Source organism: Homarus americanus, unplaced genomic scaffold (assembly GCF_018991925.1).
Source record: "Homarus americanus isolate GMGI-L3 unplaced genomic scaffold, GMGI_Hamer_2.0 scaffold14467, whole genome shotgun sequence".
Classification (NCBI taxonomy): Eukaryota; Metazoa; Arthropoda; class Malacostraca; order Decapoda; family Nephropidae; genus Homarus; species Homarus americanus.
In genome coordinates this window covers 8,379,138-8,397,236 of record NW_024733734.1, presented here as the reverse complement: position 1 = coordinate 8,397,236, position 18,099 = coordinate 8,379,138, and the positions used below count along the sequence as shown (strand labels likewise).

Genomic DNA, 18,099 nt, shown 5'->3' with positions numbered 1-18,099 from the left:
ACCCCATTCCCACTGTTCACCTTCACTACACCACACACCATAACACCCATTCAGTCAACCTTGCATTAAACATCACACACTTTCTCTACTTAATATCCTTTCCTTGTTCAGTACAGTACTATTTTTTTATGTAAATTCATCGGGGGGGTGCTGGTGGTAGAGTGGTACCGCTCTTGCCTTCGCAAGCGAGATGTCACGGGTTCGATTCCCGGGCCGGTGGAAGTTGTTTGGACTTACTTCCTAGCCCCCATTAGTCCCTGTTCACCTAGCAGTAAACTAGGTACCTGGTGTAAATCAAAAGTTGCGAATTCGTATTCAGGGACAAGTTGTTGGAGCTTCCAATAACTTGATGACATAAACCATTGACTCTTCAGGCTTCTACGCCCTTAACTCACGAGACATAAAGGCAAGCATGAGCTTCCCTGTTGGGCACTGTAAACGCTTCTGCGCTTCACCTTACACAAGGATGTAGGGGAGTGCCCAATAAATAATATAAAAAAATACAAAATTTACATTCATATTCTCATCTGCATCCCATTTCCATACCATGTACTGTACTCTAAAACATTGCTGTTTTCTTATTGTTTGGTAGTTTCATCTAATTTTTTCTGGCATTATTTTTACCCACTTAATAACATGTAAATAGAAATTCAGCCAAGCATTTGTGCACAGTACATGTTCTCATAAATACTGTACAGTATTGATGTGATGGTGGCAGTTAAGTACTACAGTATTATGCTGGTTAAAACACATAACAGACACATTGGAGGAAATGAGTAAAATTTGCTCATCCACTTCAAATTATTGACAACCTTGAGTTACCCTTACCCACAGTTTGAATTAGTGAGGTTTTGTATAACTACAGGTCCTTACATTATCCAAAGATTATTCATCAGTTTTCTTTTGTCATTCTTGATATTCTATTGTGGTACAGTATAGTACAATAGTAAGAAAAGAAAATTTATTCTCCATGATCAAAATCAACATTTTTTTTACTACAGTACATAGTTATAACTATTCAAAATAAATAATATTGTACAGACAAAATCATATCACTAACTCATTCACTGAAATTACCATAAACATGAAGAGGATGTCCAAACTTATTTACTTAACCAGGTCTGGTTGGTTAGGGCTGCCTTACTGACCTGTGATTGAGTCGACTGTTGGCGTTTCCAACCACCACCTCAGATACAGTAGACCCTGGTACAATTCTTACTCATGCAATTATTGAGCTTCTACCTGTAGTCTATGTCTTCTGCCTTTTTTATTCTGTTTACCAAATTAGGAAAACTCTTAACTCAAATATTGATCTCACAGGACACCTCTACATCTTACATGCTTACAAAAGTATTTTAAACTCTTTATGTTGACAAGCTTTGATATGTGATCCAACCTGTCTAATAACCCTTCTTATGAAACATTTGGGTCAAAAGCCCTCAAGCTTACCATTATTGATCATGAAGTTGTAGAATGGGAGATTATTTCCTTCAAGAACATACTAACAATAAGTCCAAATATTAACTTCTCTGGTACTAACTTCAGGTATATAACATACACTTCTCTAAGCCTTTCACTTCATAAGTATGGACTTTTAATTCCTTATAAGTGTTAATCTACTTCACACACATCAACTCATGTTACAGAAGGGTGGCTTTCACAATTTCATAAACCATTTTCCTCCTGAAGTAGGGCATGTGCTCCTGGTCAAAAGTTATGGCTGCATCACGTGACAGGTACTCAGCAAACATGCAGGCAAACATTCCACAATCTGACCCATTCATCTGTTGAGGAATATCCTTAACATTTTCTAGTGTCCATTCACTTGTGTCATAACTGGTCTTCTTCTTGTCTTGATGTTCATCTTCCAAGTACTTGAGTAAAGACTCCAGACATTTGTTATTATCACCCAACATTGAATCATAATAATAGACAGCTTTGACACGAAGATCTACAGTAGCGAGACACCAGTGCATCCCTAAATGGATGGGGATAAGCAGTAAATCGTAACTAAATACATCAATCTTTTTAGTCCATCTCTTCACTGTCTGGAAGCCAGTCTTCATCAACTTGGGATAGAAGAAAGTGTTGAATGCATGAACACTTGGATAATTATCATTCTTCCCTCGGTCTATCAACAAATTCATGTAGAAATTTATAACTTCATCATTAAGCCAATTAAGGCCGGCCAGAGTGGATATATCGTGACGAGTAATTTGAGTATTGAATTTATCAACGAGCACCTCCCCAGCAGGAGCTTTCTGTAAAGCATTCTCAATAACATCTTCCATTTCTGGTGTAAGTGGCACCAATTCCTCTTCCTCTTCATCTTCGTATTCATCTTCATCATCATACTCATCTTCGTCATCAGAATGGCGTTTTTTAACTTTCCCAGGGTATGACAAGTCAAAGTGCCTCATTCTAAGAGAAATACAGCTGTCTAGAGATGCCTGTGACTTTTTTCTTCTCTCCTCAATCAACCTCTGTGCCTCAGCCAGAATCTCAGCATCACAATCAGAAGACTTTGCTTTGATTTCATATTTTTCACGGATAGACTTGAGCCAATCAAGATTATAAATTGGGGATCCCTTGAGCTGATTTTCTAAAGAATTTCTGAGAGATGACTGTTTATCTGGCTCTTCAGAAGAAGGAACACTTTCATTTTGCAATTCCTGAACACTGCTGGTACCTGTATCTACTGCACTTCCAGATTTTGTGATGTCAACCAAAGAAGGAACATCAGTAGTCACCTTTCCAGGGAAGCTTGGGATGTGAAATATTGCCGTGTCATCTGGCTCTGGCTGAGGTGAAGGTGCAGACCCCACGGAAGTTTCAAGCTGTTGTCGCTTTTCTTGTGTCCAAGTGGAGCTACAATGAGATCGCGAGATCATTCCCAAAGGACTAATATTACGTATGCTGTGAGAACTTGAGGACCTGGCAGGAACAGCATATACTGCATGGCTGGAGGGCAACAAAGCAGTACCAGTGAACTGCTGCAGGAGTTGCCCATACCAAACTTTGTCTTCATAGCGAAAACTTGTTTGGGCACAAAACTTTCCCTTTCCATATAAGAAGGACTTTGATCCTGGTTTCCTCCTTTGAATTCCAAAGTATCTACCATGAAGACTCTTCATTGGGTTTTTGGTGATGAAGCCAGTTTTTTTACTGATACAGGCGACTTTCCCATGAGCCAACGAATTCTTTGGCCACTTTGCTTCCCTGGAGTTCATTCTTGCTGCAGTTTCTGCTGTGGCCTGTCAAAAAGTAACTGTGTTATTCCATCCATTGTAGATTATGAGAAAACCCAAAGGGTGCATTATGACACTTTCTCTTAAGGAGCCTAAATTTCATTCCCTCAAATTTATATTAACTATTTCCCAAAAGCAAACATCAAGAATGGTCATAATTATATTCATCTATCTAAAGACATTAAATCTGAAGTTTTTTCAACCCTATAATGATCTAAGACGTCACATTCCTCCATACAATTTCAGTTACTGTATATTCTGCCTCAACTCACTTTATCAAATAATGTGCATTACAGACCAACAACCTATCTAAAACAGTGAGGAAATGTTTCAGTACTGTACCAATAACCTCAACTCTACAGTAATGTCCACATCTTCTCTTCCTTCTCAACAGTTCCAAACCAGCTAATAATTCCCTCTTCACAGGATATGTCTTCTTCCAAGACTGGGAAATGGCATGACCATGATAATTAAAAGAAGTGGATATGCAAAAAAAAAAAATTTTCAACAATAAGTTAATGTAGTGTAGCAACATAAACAATAAATCTACAGCTTGTATGACAAACGTGCACATTAATAAATAGATAAGATTATTTAAATCAAATATATGTAATGAAAATGTCAAATATTGAAACATTTTAAGGGACACGTGTACAGTATACAGCATCATGTGCATGTAGCAGCTGACAGTTATGAAATAGGTTGCAGAAAGAAATATTGTACAGTATGCTGTAGGCTATCGCTCCTACGGTACAGTACTGCATGTAACATTGTACATAATGTAACAGTACGTACTGTATAGTAACTGGTGTCATACAAGTATTTCAGTAATGATGTGGATAAATTGTACTGTCTTGCATATTCAAGTATTATACTGTACACAGTGACACAAGTAAATATAAGTTATGACCTACAGGTATATTCAAACACAATGTATTAAATTAAAAAGTGACAGGTTGTTAATCAGGGTGCGTAAAAGTGGCGACGACCCACAGTAATAACAGTGTGCACTGATTAAAAATTTGAAGGACACTAAGCTGCAAGTGTGTGTGTGTGTGTGTGTGCGCACATTTGTTGTTGCACACCGTACTTGTGCAATAAGTTATTCCTTATTTCTTTAAATATTTACTGTAATTACCAGTATGCATCTTGTTGCAACATCCAAGATGCCAAAACTTTTAACCTGATAACCGCAACATACATTATCAAATGATAAGCGGAGAGCGCAACACACATTCTGGAATTCAGTGCGTTTTGAATGCAGCACGCAAAAAAATTTAATACCTCGTGGGGTTAAGTATGGAATGTTTACACTCACCAGTTATCTAACTGGGTAATCCTCCCACCCACGCCGTTGATTACACAAGTCATATCTCAGTGACGATGGAGGCAAGACGTGTGTCCTCAAACCGCCAACCCCAAATTCACCACGGTCAAAGTATGATAAGTACTGTACTGTACTGTACTAATGGACTCATATTTGGTTTCCACATTCTTCAACATACTGTACATCATTTAACCAACAACAATTAAAAGGATGTTTGGGGAACATTTTTATAGTGTACTGTACATAATTTTTCCTGCCACGGGGGTTGATCGGTGAATCACTAATGCAGTTAAACAACTTGACAAATGAGGATGATTACAAAACTTCTGAAACCTTGTGATATGCTGAACCAACCAAAGTCCGATAAAAGTCTATGACAAACTGGTCGAATTCACACACACCACGACCTCATCTGCAAATTTGGTGAAAGTTTCTGCACCATCCTCGACGCGGCTCATACTACCACCCGAGATCCCTTGCCGCGAATTGCTGTTTGACAACACGACCACGACCACGTCCAGCCCATACGAGCAAGTACTGATCGCTATAAGAACAGCCAGGTCCCAACCATTGTAAATATTATCAACAACTCATAATCAATTAGTGTGTTCACTCAGCCAATCTTACCTTTTTGCACTGTCACTATGTTGAAATGCCCTGTAGTATAACCTTCTCCCCACCTAGTTGTTATATATCATATTTGTATCACTTATGTTTCTTGTACATTATTTGTCATTCATAGAGACCCATTCCCCAATTATGTAACCGTATATTTTCACCCTTCCGGCTGCCACGCTCTTTCAATAAACCATTAATGATCATCACACACACCAAAGACTATTAACTGAGACACTACAGTATTTCTGAAGGAGGCCTTGTTCCCCCATACTCTACTCTACTTATCATCTAATATTGAAGAATTTTTTTGTTCTGCTAATTGATTATTCCCAGCCTGGCTATAACCAAATTTCTCAGATATGACCTGACCTTCATAATTTATTCCTTTCATTTATCTAACTAACTACAGTACTACTATTAAATACAAAAAAGAAACACTAACTCTGTTCTGTTCGTTCATACAATACACTCTCTGGTTTCCACATACATCACCATATGCAGTAGGTAATGTTTCAACTACGTGCTGTACTACTGCCAGAATCTACACTTCTAAGTCATGTACTGTACTGTACTGTACTGTGTGCTATTCTTACACAAGAGCCATAACCTCACTCATTAACAACATATCTAAGCCAAATAAGTCTTACATACATACAAGTAGGTTGGTGATTGGAAGAGAATCAAGCTATAAAACTTGCTTCAAATTTGCCTGATGGCTAAGGGGACACCGTGCCATCAGGTAATCACGACTAACCCGAGTAAGCGAGGAAAATGGTGATGATGATATGGCACCAGAGGCGGCGGCAGCACTCATACAAAATACAGAACTGTACTGTACTCTACGTGCCAGTGTGTGATTCCCATAATGTGACTACCGTACCCTTAAATATCCTTTACTATGACATGATACAGTACTGTATATTGATCAATAAAATAATCTCAATTGCTTATAAATGGCAATGACTTAAACAATTAAGACATTTCCATAAAGTAAAATAGATCACTCAACATGAACTGAATTATTAAACTTGGTTATAACTTGATGATATTTACAGTGAGCACTGAAAGGCCTCTCACCACCCATGTATAAACCAACAATAATGACAACTTCAACAACAAACTACAGCTGTACAACATGTAATAATACCACTGAAGTACACCAATACTGTACTGTACATGGTTTAGGTCCACTTTGACATCATCTTGGCTTGCTATCAAACCATCCACAATGAATACAAGTTTTAAAAAAGATATGTATTATGATATCCTTTCTATGTATTCTAACATCTCCAGAGCCTCACTCTCCCTTTGTGACTGAAGAGCCCCCCAACCACTTCACCCTTTACCTCTACCCTGTTCTCCCCCAATGTATTACTGTGCTGTACCTCCCAAAATCTTCCACTGCCCTATACAAGGTATACCAGCACAGTCCTATTCTCCAGCACATCCTTCTATTCGTTCTAATCTAGTACGGCACTGTACAGTATTGTACTTTGTCTCTATGACAAGATGGTTTTCCCATGTCTGTTTCCATCCCCAAAAAATCTTTTACACTTGCATAATCCCAACTCAATACATTTTAATTTACAACCTTTTACAAATACTGTACTTCAGTAACTCCAAGATGATTTCCTAGACACACCAAGCCCTAGTTAACTATACATACAGTACACTTAAAAGTACTATATATGCTAAGTTCTTTACATATACTGCAAGTAATTCTCAATTTTCCATCTCCACTAGAAAGGGGCAATTTAAAATTTTGGATAATGGGTCCAAACATCCAATTCCTTTTAAAAATAAATGTGTTTGCAACTTCCCACCATTCTTGTACAGGTACTCTTATTTGTAGTTACACAGGATCTGCATTTATCTGTTTTCTTTCATGGAAGCACTGCGACTTAGAATGACATGCATAGTTTTTTGTTTTGAGTGGAGATGGTACTGTACTGTATTGTAGAGGGTAATATCTCACACTCATCTTTTATGTTCAAAAACTGCAATAATAACAAAACCAAAGACATATAAATGGTCTCAAACCATTTGTAATTTTTCTGACAACTCACTACAAGGATTTGCTTTCATATTATCCACTTTCACGAGAAAAAAAAATTAATTTTCAAAGTACAGTATACATTACTGTACTGTATGGCAAATGGTACTGTTAATTGATACTGTATACAGTATTAAATAATTTGTAACTTGATGACTTTCTCTTCTGGTTAGTCCATTTATGAGAATTTAAAAGCCGATTCATTTTATATTTCCTATAGAAAAAAATTATACTTTTAAAAAGTTTTTGATTGAAATTGGGATGGTGTTCGATGGGTGAGCAAGTGACACTTTAGGCGACTCTTCTGAGTAGCTCGATAAGGACAAAGATTACATGCATATGGCTTCTCTCCTGTATGAGTAAGAAGATGCTTCTTCAAATTATCTTTTGTTGTAGCACAGTAAGAACAAAATGAACAAGAAAATGGTTTCTCTCCTGTATGAGTGCGTAAATGTCTTGTCATGTCTGTAGAATAATTTGTTGAGTAGGTACAGCAGGAACACTGGTACATCTTGTTACTGACAATTGAGTTCTTCCCACTTCCATTCGTTCCTCTGCCCAGAGTCCTCAGAATGACATTCTCCAGTCCCACCTGTAGGGGATGCCTAACTTACACAACATTCCAAATAATTAGGGGATGGAGGAAGTACAAATTGGTGGTGGTACAGTAAATACAAAAGGTAACTTGTGTCAACTCAGGGAAACAAAACAAAACTGTACATCAAAATCATGGATGGCATATATTTTAAAACCACTGAAATGAAACTCAATACTGTACCAGATATACTTTTGAATAGAAAAACAAAATTATACAAAGATGTATAAAGCCTGTCAGGTGATGTATCATGTAGGAACAGGAATGAGAGTTGAGTCAAATATTTGGATTCATATACTGTAATATACTGTCCTGTAGTTGTGTTTATGAAACAAGTGCCTCCCACAGGTGCAATAAATGCTTTGAAATGTTGTCAGGTAATCCAGGAAAGGACAAAGATATTTAAAAAAATTCTTATTCTACACAAGAAAATTTTGTGTAGTACTGTACTGTTTACAAACCCGAGTGTCATAAATATATGTACTGTAATGTAATATAAGAGAAACAAAGACAAACGAATCAATACATCTCTTACCCAGTGGGAGCATCATAATGTGAAGAAAACAAATAATTTACATACAGTCAACCCTCGCTTTACGCGGTCCCACATTCCGCGTTTCCACGTTTACGCGGTACCCTGCCGAAACCGGAATGCTCACATTCCGCGATGCGTGTACCCCTTTACGCGGAGAGCGGCGCAAGCAGGGTGCGCACAAGGTCGCCCAGTCATCAAAACATTACCGAGTTCTTCACCCGCCACCCACCACAGCCGGCCCAAGTCAGTGATAGTGATAATTATAGTGAGGATATGGACTTATATGGACTATGAGGGGTTTGACAAAGAGGCCCTGCAAGCCTCTGTGGTGGATAGTGATACAATTGATACAAGTGATACAGGTGAGGGCCAATAATCTGCCCTCTGCCTCGGAACCAACCCCCCATCCCCGTGTGCCCAGCCATCTTTTCAACTAATGTAAGTGTTAAAAAACCTAATATTATTGATATTTCTCTTAATTATTAATTGTGTGTGCATACCATCATAAAATTAAGAAGTTATTTTTACTACAACGTAGGTATTGTGTCTGAAAAAGTGGAGTTTGGGGGTCGGCCCGGTCTCTATTTCAATTAATCCCATATGTTATGTTGTTCACTTTACGCGGGCCGCCGTGGGTTGAATTAACCGCGTAAAGTGAGGGTTCACTGTATACTGTAATGTTGATAAAGTTGCACAATAACGAACAAAAAAAATACTTGATTATTTTTTTACAAAGTATAAATGGAATGCTGTAAAATTTGACATTAAATACCCTTGTTATGCTACAAGGTACAGTACAGCACCAACATTGACACCTGCGGTAAACCTTAACCTCTCCTGCACTTTACACTTAGTTACAGGTTAAGAAACTACAAGGCCTCTGGAGTACAGTATACAACCAATAAAAAGATTTGTAAGACACAGAGGCATTCATGTCCAGCATGGACTTATATATGTGCAGTGAATAACAAAGGGCACTTCAGTACTGTAGGCTGCAGGGAGGGAGGTAGGGCAACCAGTGGTATCGCAACACACTAACAATGAAAACTTATCGAGGGACACGAGTCCATGCTTCAGATCTTAGAAAAGGTTGGGTATGGTAGTTCACATATAGTACAGGAGGTCAATACATTATGTGGGGAGTGGATAGTGTTAGAAAGGTGACCACCAATGACTGACAAGTAAACCAGAGAAACATGAAATAACTGGTTGTGGAGTAAAGGGTGAGGCTTACACTGAGCATTTTGACTGTGTGTGTGTGTGTGTGTGTGTGTGTGTGTGTGTGTGTGTGTGTGTAGTGATTTCAATGTAAAAACTGTAATGGTAATTGAAAACGTGTAGTATCATCATTCTTATGTACAGTACTTGACTTTAGAGATAAATGATAAACAAAAATTCACCCAAGCATTCAGGTGACATCTATCCAACCAATAACTTTTTTGTGGAATTAAAAATACATGTACGTATAAATAAAATAAAACAAAATTAAAATTAAATATTGAATATCCTATACTGTAGTGGTTTACCTTGATCATAAGCGAATTATTAGGTGAAAATCTAGTGAAATGCAAATTGGACATTTCCGTAATATAATGCAAAGCCTCAAGATACAGGAAACCCCAAGTTCATCCTTGTATTTATATACAGTACCGTCAGTAATATCTCCGTTAGCCGGAATCTTTCTTAACCAGAACTCTCCGATAGCGGGAATTGAAATTTTCTCTGAAAATCATTCCCAAAGCTGTAATTTTCTGGAAAATTCCGGCTTTGAAAACAATTTTCCGAGGGGCACATCTTATGGAAAATTCAGAGGAAATTTTCCCAGTACCTGGAAAATTCCGGGTACGAAGGATTTCTCGGCTCTATTAATAAAGTAATAATGCAAGGACTTGAGGGCAGATTGTTACATTTGCATTAAATTTGTTTCTGATCATTTGTGAGGGGATTTTCCAATTTTATTTGTACCTGTATGTGTTTTGTGTGTGTGTCTCTACACACACACACACATATTTACAATACAGGTAAAGGAAATCAGTCTCTAGAACAAATGGTTCCCTGTTCCAGCCGCGAAAATTTCGGCAACTTTAAAACTACCCACAGACATTCTTAGGTACATCCAGGGTGTTATCCGCGAATAACCGAGAACCGTGAAGTAAAATTCCGCGAAGTTGGGGGGCTGTACATATTTTTTTAACATTAATTTTACTACAAAAACCAGGGTCTTATTTTCTTCAGTTACAGGTGGATAACTGACATCACGGGCGCAAACTGACAAAAACGAAGCCGTCTCATCTCCTATTGTGTGTTTTAATAATGAGTTGTATTGTTCATTTCGCATATATAAAGATTAATTCAATCAAATACATATTCAGTAATTATCAAAAATTAATATTAAGATAAATAACGCTATGTTTCCTCAAGTGCTCACGTGTATGTTGGCATTCTCAATCCATCTCGCTTTTTATTCTTTGCCATTAGTGGTTAGCTACTTCTATTGTTCCATTTATTAACATTAAATGAAAAAAAATACATTAATTTACTACAGCTTCAACCAGGGTCATATTTTCTTCGGTTTCTTATGTAGAACCATCGTCCCGGGTGTAAACACTAATGAAAACAATGGCGTCCCATCTCTTGGGACCATATTATTCATAAACATTAGAGAATATAGTTTGCAGTTTTCATTTATTTTATTGTTTGGGGGGAAAAGAGGGTAAAAAGCTACACAAAAGATATGAAAAGGTCACACTTTGGAATGCATCTCATTATTATTGCTTTATTTTAATGGTAATTAATGATTCACGATACGACGATTCACCTTACACTGCAATATTGGAGGACACATTACAGTCGTTATTCGAGGTTTTACTGTATATTCTTTGCAGTTTGAATTTCTGTACATTTATTTGTTACAGTATGAAGTGCCATATCTTCAATAACAGTACTTTTCTGTTGTGCTGCATAGTACAGTGGTATTCTGGAGTCCTGAAACAACAGTCAGTTCTGCTATAACGCGATAGTTGTGTTCTTGTAAAACATCGTGTTATAGAAATTCACGTAATAGAAATAACAGGGCTTATGGAGAAAATAGGGTTAGGTGCAGATTACTACTCGAAATCGAAAAAAATTTAGTTAGCCTAACACAAAGGATAGCACAGTCTAAATAAATGTTACATTCATATCTAATAATGAAATCATACAGTAAATGTAACACTTTACCTTGAAAAAATATGAATATAACTTGATGGGGGAGAAGGGTGATTTTGAGGTAGATAACATCGAGCTTCTCTTCAAGGGTTATAGCCTTTCTTTTACAATCATCACTGGGAATGCGATCACCAGAACGCTTCTTGGAGATATTCTTCTTTACCATATTCACAGTTGATACCACAAAATTGGAGAAATAGTAAGCAAAAATCGCGTTACAGCAAACAAGCGTTCGCGTTATACAAATATCGTTCCTCTATTCATAAATCGCGTTAGAGCCAATTCGCGTTGTCAAAACACGCGTTATAGGAGAACTCACTGAATTAGGATTTTAAGAAACTTTCCTTTAGTGTGTAAAACTTTAAGTCACCTTAATAGAAACTCTTTATAACAACAGTCCCATTTATGGAGACTAAACACACTTCATTTATGCACACAACACACAACCTGGTTTGGGGAACTGTCCAGCTGAGGTAAAAAATCTAAAAATGTTAAGGAATTTTTTTAATTTATTACAAATACTGTACCGACACGATATTTAATATACTCTAAATCTTTACATAAAAAAACCTGAATTTCTGTAATCCTACACAAACCTGAGAATGTTTTCATTGACACTTAAAATTGATATAATGGATCATTTTTATTATTTAGACTATAACTGAGTACAGAACTGTACTTTCTAATTTACAGGAAGCTACCCGCAACCCCCCCCCCCTAGTTTGTATCTTGACAACACTTGCTACTGCACCAAGGTAAAACCCTTACTTGTCACTTCAACAACTTTGGCTTTGTTTAACATGAACAGTTTCAGACACACACAGTGAGTCATATGCAGTATATGCTGTACAGTAATGTTAATAATACAAAGTTGTTTCCATTTTCTGCATTTTGATTAGCAATTGCCTACTTTTTAAATGACTTATTTATTGTTAATATATTGCTATTGTTTATAAAAGGATGAATATATATATATATAAACTTGTCTAAACGGGACACTAATTCTCTTAACAGTACTGTAGTGTATCAGTGTACAAGACAAATATCAACACTACACTACAGTATTATTGGCCGATATCACTGGTGTCACAGGAACCTGTGAGCAACACAGGGCTGTCAGGGATTGTAGAAAAATTCTTACACAGCCATTTTGGGGTTATAATACTTGAGATCAAGCCCTGCATGTAACATATTAAATGTTGTGTCAGCTAAGTGATTTATGTGTTCAGTTTTCACACGGATCATAGCAGAAAAACCACGTTGATCACCTTAGGTACATTTGACTGAGTACACCATCAACACAAGCACGGTCACTCCAAAACTGGTTAAGGAATACCAGCAGTTGTGTCCAGCTGTAAACCACATCTTTCTGGGTTTGAAATATGACAATTGGAGGCTCTAAATCACTCTGAACTTTGTGAACTCTTCTTGGAGTGTTCCTACAAATTCCTCCACTAAGAAATTCTTCTCTCCAACACTCAACCTGTCCTTGTAGGACTGTACTTTAGTTTTCCTTCCATTTCTCATATCAAGTATTTAGTCTTTCTTTCCACAAAAACCCTTTTAGTATAAAGAAAAAGGAACAAACTTTATCTTTTCTATAACACACGCACAAAATATATATATATATATATATATATATATATATATCACTGAACTCCATATACAGCTGAAAGAAATTAATAGACAAAGGAATTTCCATATACAGCAGCTAATGAATATTAATATCTAATACAACTGCCTTATGCAGTACTGTACTGTATTCTATTGGTTTAACTATGGCTCTTATAGTACAGTACTCATCATATACTGAACAGTACAGATTGTACCTATACTGTACAGATACATATATGAGGTCATCCAATACGTAATACAGTACAGCAGTTCCATATTCAAAGCTGCAGTCGTGCCACATCACTATTAAATACATGCCGTCATCACCTCTCTACTTCCTCCTCTATTCTATACAGTACTATAGCAACAGGATATACTCCCCGTTAGTCAAAACTATTCAAATGACGATTCTTTATATGAGTTCTAAGGTTGCCCTTCTGAGTTGACCGGTAAGGGCAGTACGTGCAAGCAAAGGGCTTTTCGCCAGTATGGGTCCGCATATGGTTTAATAAATTAGTTCTTCCAATGGAGGTGTACAGGCAGTAGGCGCATCGGTGCTTCTCGGTCGAGCCAAGGGCGCTGGTTCTAGTTGCTGCCGCAGTAATCCACTGATAGCTGAGCTGCTCTCCCTGTTGGGGAATGCCTGTCTCACTCACAATTATGCTAAGGTAACAAGTATAAAGATTTCAGAATATTCTACAACTTTCAAAATACAATACAGTACAGTATACCACACAATCTATCATTATCAATTATTGTTTGTTTTTTGCCAGTTATTAGTTTGTGTTTTTGTAAATGATCCATGAAAAATTTCCACTTCAAAATTCCCACTTCAATCACCTAATGCAATCAAACACTTGCAGACTGTATACTGTATCTTACAAGGTGCTATGCTATAGTCCTTACCATGCATATCAGAGGAAAAATATAATAATTCTATATTATATCAAAGAAGACATGTTTCACACTTAGTTTTCACGTCAAAATACTACGCTGTATCATTTATGTTCAGAACCTTCCCCTCCCAGCAACATAGCATAACATACACAAATTTGAATCTAAGCTCAAGGAGATTCAACAGTAATTATACTCGTTATTTTTATTTCTAGAATGAATATGGCCTAACATAATATAAAGCTAAGCTCCAAATACATAATATAGGTTCAGTATACAAGAGTGACACAGACAAATGTAATGCTTACGAAATCAACTTAAGTGAAGAGAAATCCTCAGAAAAATATAATCTGTATAATCTAGGGCAGAAAACACTCATCTTCCAAAAGAATAACCATTATTGGATTTGATAACTTGTAATTTTGAAAAAAATAAATATAACTATATATGACTACTATGTACAGCCCTAGTATGACGCCGAACCACATCCTTGCGCGTACTCCTAAATGAACACATCGAGCAGGAGAACGGCCTCTCTCCAGTGTGTGTCCGAACATGCCGTGTGAAGTCACGACCAGTCTTGAAAGTGGCTCGCTGGCAGAAGGGACAAATCAGCAATCGTGTTTTAGCGTGTGGCCCCAAGAGGAACGCTCCTGCTTCCATCTCCATTTCCTAAGGACGAGTAGGGACACATTTTGACCAAAGACCAAGTATACACCAAGACCAAATGACTTTACAGCGACTCTTCCAGATATTCAAATATTTTCAAACAGATGAGCATAAATACAATTACCTATAAAGTAAAAGAGAATAACTTGGTCCACAAAGAAGTTAACAAAACTTTCCATAACTTAACTAAACTATACTCACTCAAGTCACACAGTCCAGTATCCATTTTTATGTAAAACTTTACATCGAGGAACTTTGATAATACTGTACTGTACACAAACTGTAATAAACACAGTGAAAATACTGCAGTGTACAGTACAGTACCTACAAACTGAAGACAACTTGTAGTCACAACAGCAGCGAAGCCTTAACACATACAGAGCATTACTTGGTACGGTACAGCACAGCATGTTTTTAATAATACAGTATGTAACACAAGCAACAAGATGTTTCACATATTTTTCTTCAATAAAGCTAAAGTTATATTGTATGCACATCACAAGACAGAAAGCATTGCCCAAGTTTGAAATTCCACCAACTACAATAACCATTTTAAACTCAAGAATAACACATATCCAAGGATATTCAAATGAAGCGAAGGTACTGTAATACAGTTCAGTTCAGTATCTTTTCCAAGTTTCAAAAAAATTTTGAAATAAAAATTACTTTTTACTAGATACAGCTAAAAGACTTACTACAGTACAGTATTTATATCACTTTGTAGTTTACAATAAAGGCACTCTAGTTTAACTGAATGGTGACAGTTATAATGGATCACCAGCGTACAGCTACATCCTCTTCAACCACGTGTACTGTAAGCCAAAGTCTTTTAAGTATCTTTAGTTGTCATGATACTGGTTTACTGTTGCATACAGTCCAGTACTGTACAGCACATCCTTTTATTTGTTTATGTATTTTATTAACACCCTTATACGATAGTTACCATTTTAAGGACAATACAGTAAGTATGAAATATACTGTACCACGGTTTTTTACTCAAAACATACAGTACATTACAAAACAAACCAATAATAACTTTTTATGTCTGCAGTCATCTATTATGTTCAGTCCACCAATCTCAAATGCATTTCTCAGTTTTCACTCACCAGTAGAGTACATTTTTTTTTTCCTGTGTTTCCTATTAAAATTTTTCTCCAAGCTTACTAACCATTCTCAATGAAGTACATATTACCAGTGTTGTGTCCTGCACTCTCCTTCAAGGCTGTGAGAAGCTCTTAAGAATTCCCCAATCCTCTATTTAATTATCCTATTCTTGACCAAATAATCACGTTAGTGTCAACTTTACCTCAAAACTGTTCTGAACATTACACCGACTTGTTTATATCCCTACTCAATATTTAACAACAGAAGATTTCCCTGATACTGTATAGGTATTTAGTTCAGCTGCGATGGTGAGACACTTGGTTATAAGCAGCAAGAATGACTGAGCATGTGAGGTCATATTACTGTACATCATTAAGAAGGGAAGGCACCAAATGGGCAGTGGGAAGCCTAAGTGGTCTCAGCAACACCATGCTCAAGGTGCACCACTTAACACTAGAAAACTGCCACTACACACACTTGACCAGGTATCTTGGTTATTTTTGAGCCGTAATTCACGGTCAGCGTGGGGTGGCTGTTTTTTCCCTTATGTCAACACCGTTGACTTGTAAAACCCCAAGTACAGTACTGTGGATCTTTTCTAAGCCTGACCCCATGCCATTATATTCAGTATTAACCTCAGCAGTCACCAGAAGTATAATGCCAACCATCAATGATCATCACCTGCCAACAGCCAGGTACACACAGGTTGTCATTACCAGCCAGGTACACACAGGTGGTCATTACCAGCCAGGTACACACACAGGTGGTCATTACCAGCCAGGTACACACAAGCATGACCAACTTTTAAGGGCACTAGCAAAATAAAAATAAAAAGACAGTACAGTACAGTACAGTACAGTACAGTACAGCACAGCACAGTGCAGTACAGTGCAGTACAGTACAGTACTGTTTGTAAGAATGTGGATGGAACATATTGTATCAAGCCTGCTTTGCTGTCATGGTTAAGTCATTATAGTAAGTTTACCAGTCACTTGTATAGTAACAGGAGCGTATAATCCACACATTTGGGGGATTTTTTTTTTCCCTTCTGTGAGAAATTATCAGGAAAGATAATATAAATACAGTACAGTACACAGTAAAGTAGTCTCCAAGACATGATGGGTTTGTGTCGCTGCTTCAGCACACCAACCAGGGAAGAATTGTGTAGTACAGTAAGCCCTTCAAATTCGCGAGGGATAGGTTCTTAAAATGGTCGGGAATCACCAAATCCACATATAACATCAGCTGATGGGGGGGGGGGGGTACATTTTTACTTGTGCATAAAAAAATTTATATTTCCTTTATGTTTGCACTTAGGATAACTATTTCTTTTACTTGTATATGTATATGTATGTATGTATGTATGTATGTATGTATGTGTGTAAACACACAAACACAAAACACACACATAAATAATAATGGGAAAATCCTCTCACAAATAATCAAACAAATTTATTAAAAATTATTAATCTATCCTAAAGTCTACTCCATGCTTTATTAATAACAAAGCACTGAGTAGACTTGAGGGTAGACTGTCACATTTTTAATACATTTGTTTCTGATTGCATATATACAATAAAGGTAAAGGAAATTAGTCTAGAACGAATGAATCCCTGTCCCGGCTGCGAAAATGCCGGCAACTTAAAAACTTCCCGCAGACATTCTTGTGTACATCCGGGGTGTCATCCACGTATAACAGAGGACCGCGAAATAAAAATCCGCGCGTACTGTGCATAAGAGAGACTAAGACCGTGTTCTTAGAATCAACCTCCTAATGGACCACAAAGACACCACAGGATCAGTGTCGAGTTGTACACTTCCACTGCATGAAGAGAGAGAACACAGAAAACAGTAAATAGCTTCAGATGCCATTTTCAATTGGTAAAAATATGCCACTACCGACCCACCAATTTGACTATAATAAATTCCTTTGACGACCTGAGGTGTAAATTAACTTTGCGGGTTTTGTGTCAAAGGATTTCATTCAAGTGTTGCATCTTGATAGGAAGAACTTGGAAGCAGCTTATACCATCATCACACAGAATAGGATACTGTCTTCAGAATAGAGAAGCTGGAGGAGCTTCAACTGTTAAAGAAGCCACTACCAGGCCAGGCACTGTACTGATACTGTCTAATGACTACATAAAAACACCAGGTAGGTCAAGACATATTAAGAAGTTGTCAAACAGATCAAGATTCATCCTAGACAAACAGCAACATGAGAAGATGTAGTCA

At 37.2% G+C, this 18,099-nt stretch overlaps 1 protein-coding gene across 2 annotated transcripts in view; it reads right to left on the bottom strand.

Moving 5' to 3' along the window:
• Positions 1-946: 946 nt before the first annotated feature.
• The window catches only part of LOC121869995 (sentrin-specific protease 1-like), a 40,314-nt gene continuing 23,161 nt past the window's right edge, over positions 947-18,099 (bottom strand). For both annotated transcript variants that reach the window (XM_042371678.1, XM_042371679.1), the window contains exon 6: positions 947-3,254. In XM_042371678.1, the coding sequence (XP_042227612.1) occupies positions 1,641-3,254 (1,614 nt within the window). In that variant the 3' untranslated portion in view covers positions 947-1,640. The remainder of the gene's footprint in view (positions 3,255-18,099) is intronic.